The sequence below is a fragment of the Lactuca sativa genome, chromosome 3, assembly GCF_002870075.4.
Source record: "Lactuca sativa cultivar Salinas chromosome 3, Lsat_Salinas_v11, whole genome shotgun sequence".
NCBI lineage: Eukaryota > Viridiplantae > Streptophyta > Magnoliopsida > Asterales > Asteraceae > Lactuca > Lactuca sativa.
In genome coordinates, this window is record NC_056625.2 from 25458548 (window position 1) to 25464841 (window position 6294).

The 6294-nt window shown below is 38.0% G+C and overlaps 1 protein-coding gene across 1 annotated transcript; it reads right to left on the reverse strand.

Moving 5' to 3' along the window:
* Positions 1–4901: 4901 nt before the first annotated feature.
* LOC111884173 (putative gamma-glutamylcyclotransferase At3g02910) lies at positions 4902–5762 on the reverse strand. Its single transcript, XM_023880498.2, has one exon. It carries the CDS (start codon positions 5627–5629, stop codon positions 5108–5110), a length of 522 nt encoding a protein of 173 aa, XP_023736266.1. The 5' UTR covers positions 5630–5762; the 3' UTR covers positions 4902–5107.
* Between the last annotated feature and the right edge of the window lie 532 nt (positions 5763–6294).

Genomic DNA, 6294 nt, shown 5'->3' on the forward strand with positions numbered 1-6294 from the left:
CCATAACATATAACAACTGACAACTACCCGGATTTCCATCCGATAAAAGGGTTGGCATTGGTGCCATAAACCCTAGCGATATAGTGAGGATAACTCACCTCGAAACTGCCGACTGAACAGATAGCTCAAGCTGCTCCGATCACTGATACGATCTCCACCTCTGGACAGCCACCAATGCACTGAACTCAACAGTAATCAACAATTACCAAAATACCCCTGGAACCACTGGTCAACCCTTGGTCAAAGACAAGGTCAAAGTCAACCCCTGACTGACCCTACTCGCCGAGTCCCCATACTCAGAACTTCACTCAACCCGCGACCTAACTCGCCGAGTCACCCCAAGACTCGCCGAGTTCAACCACTCTGAGTCCACTCGCCCTTAACTCCGATTCCTTAAGATTCCCTTTCTACACGTCGAGTATCCCCTTTTTACTCGACGAGTTCCTCCTGGAAGAATCGCGGGGCCACCCCGACTCAACTCGCCGAGTCTGAAGAACGACTCGACGAGTCCCAGTTAATCTTCAAGCTACTCGTTGAGTCTGTTCATCGGACTCGGCGAGTCCATGCCATGCAACCGCTCAAACTGCTTTCTAAGGTCAGAACTGCTCCGACCATTCATAGGTCTGGCCTTCCTAAACTGATCCATCACGTAAGGTCCTCATTTTGGTGCTCATGATACACCCCAAGACTTATAATTTACATATTGACCTAAGGCATAAGGATTCCAATCCAAAACCTTCATCAATTCCCAAAATGCACAGGCATGGGACATTCTGGACCTCCAAAGGTCCCAATACAGGGTTACAATCGTTTGGGGGACCAGGGTAACATTCAATCTAGCCACAAAAGGGGTTCCATAAACCCTAATTCTCTAAACACATCACCATAGCAGAGTATACTCGAATTCTTACCTGGATGATGTACTCTCTGTGTCCCCAATCCTCAGAACGTGACTTCCCTTGCTGCTCCCTTAATCAAGCCTTCTCTTCCTTGCACAATAACTCTTCCAAAATCAACAATGGCCTTCAACCTTGCTCCAGACGCTCACAATCAATTTAGGGTTTCTCTCAGAAGGCTAGAGTGAACAATGACGGCCATAAAGTCCTTCATATACGTCCCAAACCTGAACGGTTAGGGTTTCGCTAAACAGCGTGGACTCGCCGAGTCCATATCCGGACTCGTCGAGTCCAGTCGCGAACCCGCGACCAGATCTACGACCCTACTCGGCGAGTCTAAGCTCCAACTCGCCGAGTCCTCTCTTAAAACACCCAAAATCATAATTATATCAATATCTGGATTTCCGGGCTGTTACAATGTTTAGTGGGTCAAAGGCACCAATTTCAACGTACCCATGGTTTATTATGTTGGGGTGCTAGATATATGTGTGATTCTTGCATGTGTATATGTTTGTATGCTTAGTGACCAGGGCCCAATGGGTATTTTGTATGCTTTTATTTTTATACCTGTATTTTTGTATGTTGGGCGGGGCTTGTTGTTCGAGGTAGGGCGAGACCCTTTATACTAAGTATGTGGGGCCCATTATGAGAGTTAAGGCGAGGTATACTCAGTGGGCGGGGCCCATTATGCGAGTTAGGGCGGGGCCTATTACAGTGTTCGGGCGGGGCCCGTTATATGTTTTGATATGTGTGGTATGTGGTCTTTTGCGGGAAACTCACTAAGATTTGTGTTTATGGTTTTCAGTTTATGTTTCAGGTACTTCTGGTTCAGAAGGAAAGAGTCTGGGATGCTTGCAAGGCACGCACCACTTTATTCCACATTTTGTGACTTACTCTGATATTTTGTGATGTAGTGATATACTTTGGTCTATCTTGGTTGTATAACATTGTTTTGGACTACCGTTTTATTAAATTAAAAATGAATTTCTAGTCTTAAATTTTGGGACGTTACATTAGCTCATCAAGGAATTGTGAAGTTCTGGTAGTATTTTGCATGTAGTGAAGATAAGATAGGTCCATGTAACTTTCATTTAAGTTTATGGCACTATCAGTCAATACAACTTGCACCTCTAGATATATAAGCGGCACACATGCGACTTCAGTTTGGTCTATTAAGTTATAAACTCCCTTGTATCGCCATACAAAATAATCAAGATCTGTGACATACACATCCTCAAGTTTTGAGGTAGGGAACAATACCTGAATGTTGTGTGAGCAGCTGTGTGAATCTTTAAACTGAGAAATGAAGTTCAACACAATGTTGTCAACAATATTACGGTGTCTGGCCTCTATGGGTGCCAATTTAAATTCTGAATATGTCGGTGACGAAGGTAACATAGTGGATTGGTGTGACTGAAAAACAATATAATTTCAGAATTAGAGTGTTACTTTAAATTCATGCGTGTTTTTTACCTAACAACTACATAACACATACAAGATACCTATTTAACTACAAAAGGTACTCCATTTCGAACAAGTTCCTCTAATTCCTAAGTAGCATTTTCATATCCAACATATTTTTTTGGTTTTGAAATACATGAAAAGGAATCCTGAAATAAACATGGAAATTAGAATTATAAATAACATACCCGATACATCATAATATCCTATGAAATGCTTCTAGTGAATACGTACATAATATTTTCCCCTTTTCATGTGTTTGTTTTAAGTGGAGTTATAAGGGGCACACGATCCGTGGTCGCCAGTTATATGTCTTCACAAACATAAAACTATCACAAAATCAACTATCACAACATCAACAGATCCGTGGTCGCCAAGTATATGTCTTCACACAATCCGTGGTAGAGTTGTGGTCGCCAGGTATATGTCTTCACAAACATAAAACTATCACAACATCAACAGATCTTTTATTTATGAAAAATAAGATTCAATTGGTTTTCAGGTACTTACAACTGAAACCTCGTCTACAAATACACTCACACTCATACATAAACAAAGACACAAGACCAAAACACCATTACAAATCTAAGAACAACTGAACAGAACGACGAATGTAAAAACCCTAAAGCGAGTTGGAAGAAACGAGAGCAAACTAAGAGTAAACTTTCGATGCACGAATGAGATTTGTCGAAAATACACCTTCAATAACCATTATATACATCGAGTTAATTTTCCACTTCAAGTCCGGTGTAACTCGAACCAAACCCGGTAAAAGATCCACACTTCCATGTAAGAATATAGAAAGCGAGTTGTAGCTGCTGAAGAAGTAAATAATGACAAAACAAACCCTGCACTAAAAAACACTCACATATATACTTTAATAATCTACCATTCATACCCTGATTATGAAAAATTATTTTAATGTGAATCTTGCAATAATAAATATTATTATTTTAACAATATGGCAGGATATTTTGGCACATTCATTGAGTTCCAGATTCGACAACGCCTTTGTCGGCTGTATTTGCTCTGCTCAAATTCAAGGTAAGCCATAAGCTCGTTGGTGTATTTATATCAGCAATTAATATAAAAAAGTTAATAAAAACCAGCGTTTCACCCTCAAGATAAAAAAATGCATAAGAAAAGAAATTAAAATACAACTTTAAAAAGTTACTATAATAATGCATTATGGCACACTTCAATAAACATTGGCGCATTTCATACCTAACAACACCGCCACAAGGATTTTTGGGACATTAGAGACACGCCTTGGCGCAACCATGGAACGCCTTTTGAATGAGGAATGAAAATGAAAATTTTGTTTGTTATATAAAGATGGTAGACTAGTGTTTCTCTGAAATATTGGTGTTTGTATGAAAATGATTAATTTGATATTGGCTTCAAAAACAATAATAATATGATGTTTACAAGTATATATTGTCTTACCAAAAATACACCAAACATTTTACGTAAAATAACCAAGTTTCTTAATTTTAATAAAAAAGTTTACATTTGATGAGAACGATACAAATATGACATACGGCTGAGCTTATCTTGTCAAGTTTCAATAATATCAGCCTCATAGTCCTATAGTGTTTTCAATACCAGGAGTCTTAATAGTGTTTTCTTAAATAAAGTCTTAATGGTAGACCTGACAATGGGGCGGATTTGAAACGAATCGACCTTAATCCAAACCTTTTTAACAAATTCCAAAACTCGATCCAAACCCGCTCCAGAAACCGCATGGTTTTGAATAATCAAACTCATATCCTTATCCACCGAATCAGCAGATATCCAAACCCGCCGTAACGCGTAGGTTTTTTGAATAATCAAATTCATTTTACTTAAATCATAAAATAACATTTGTTAAATAGAACAAATGTTGATTTAGAAAACACATTATGTACTCGAAGAGTTTCGATTAGAATTAAAATCATTATTGTAGTTACTTCCGATTGTTTTTTGACCCTCCATTGCATTGACAGAGAATAGCAATTACAAACTTTATTCCGATTGATAAATGAATTTATTGATTTATAAATGAAATTGGTGATTATCTAATGAAATATAAATAAAATGACATCATGATTTTTGGGAGAAGACTGGAAGTCTAGAAGTTGAATCCTCGAGTCTTATGTAAAACCAGTTTAGTCTTTGGACTTTCGATTGGAATTTAAAATAAAACTTAGGAAATATAAAATATAAATGTATAATTCTAAAATTTATATGGAGCGGATCGATGATGATCCATACCCGACCCTTTTAATAAAAAGATTAACGGGTACGGGTCGTTAACGGGTAAATGGATAAAAAACTATGCTCCAAACCCGTAAAATTGTTAAAGATTTGGATCGGATCAGGATCAAAACCCGCTCCATTATCAGGCCTACTTAATGGTTACAAAAAGAATTCTTCAAAGGAATTTGGTCCTGGGCCTATATTTTTTATTTTACATTGGGCTTACAGCTGCTCGGCCCAGTTGGAATGACGGTGGTGTCGGAATGACCAAAATTTAACAATAAATACAAAAGTCATCATAACACGTATTCAAATCATAAAATTTTCACTGAAACTGTAAAACCAGTAATCGAGTTGATAATTTGTCTATAAATTTTATTAATTTGTGATATTTTCTTGTTTTCTACGTCTGTAACTCGATCTTGTGATTCAATGGCTTTAGAAGTTACATATGATATGATGGCATGCCACAATCAAGATTTCCAACAGAGTTGAATCAAACCTCCAACTATTCAATCAATCCGATGAACAAACAACGCAATCTCATCACGCAAACTCCGATCTTTTGGCCTCAAATCCTTCCTCACATAATTCATCCCCAATTCCACAGTATAAGCATCATACCCTTCCTCGCCACTCTTCCGCCACATCTCCTCCGCGAAACTCCGGTGAGCGTAATACGCCTCCGCCTCCACCACCGCAGAATCTCCACCATTTTTCGGTGTCAAAGTGATCGGAAGCCTCTCGTAGTGGCCAAGCGTAATTCCTTCGAGTTCATCCAAGCGTCGGAGACCAGAATCCGAGACGGAGTAGAGCTCTCCCCTGACACGGTGTCGACTTGATCCCGGGAGGTTGAGAAGGAAAGGGACGCCGTAAGGACCGATAACGAGCGGGAGGTTGTTGTTGGTGACATAAGCGCCGATGAAATCACAGTCGTTGTGGGAAATTAAGTCCTGCATTAAGAAATGATTAGCGAAATCTTGTTTTAGAGTGCCATAACAGAAGATTAGGGTTTTCTTTGGGTTGTCTGACATTCTTGAAGGTTTCAATTCTGCAGAAACAGATGAAGAATGTGGGTTTTGTGTTTGTGGTTATGATGACTCCATTAAACATTATCTGGTTTGTTTAGGGGAATCAATATAAAACTTATTAGTTATTACATATCACACTTTAGAATAACCCAAAAGGCCCAACTTTTATAAGTAACCAATATGGGCTAGAGCCCAATCTGAAACACATGAAAGAGGTGCCTAACACATCTTTTTAAACCGGTTCAATCATTTATAAACTGGTTTGGTAACGTGAATCAATATAATTTTCTACTATGATTTTAAATGGGTTTCCCTGATTTTGTCCTTTAACCGTTCAATTATTTCGGTTCTAATCTAGTTTCCAATGTGAAGAATTTGATCTGATTAAATCCAATCAGATCACATCAGACTGATCACATCAGACTGAACTGGTGTCTAAAAAGAACATTTTTAGTCCTCCCTTGTTGTAATTTAGATTCGAGAAATTAAATATTCTTCTATTTTTCTTTCTAATTATCTTCCTAACCATTTGAAATGATGACAAGTATCCTAAAATATAATTAATTTTATCAAAATATAACATTTGTCATCATTTCACGTAGATTTTCTTTCTAATTATCTTCCTAACCATTTGAAATGATGACAAGTATCCTAAAATATAATTAATT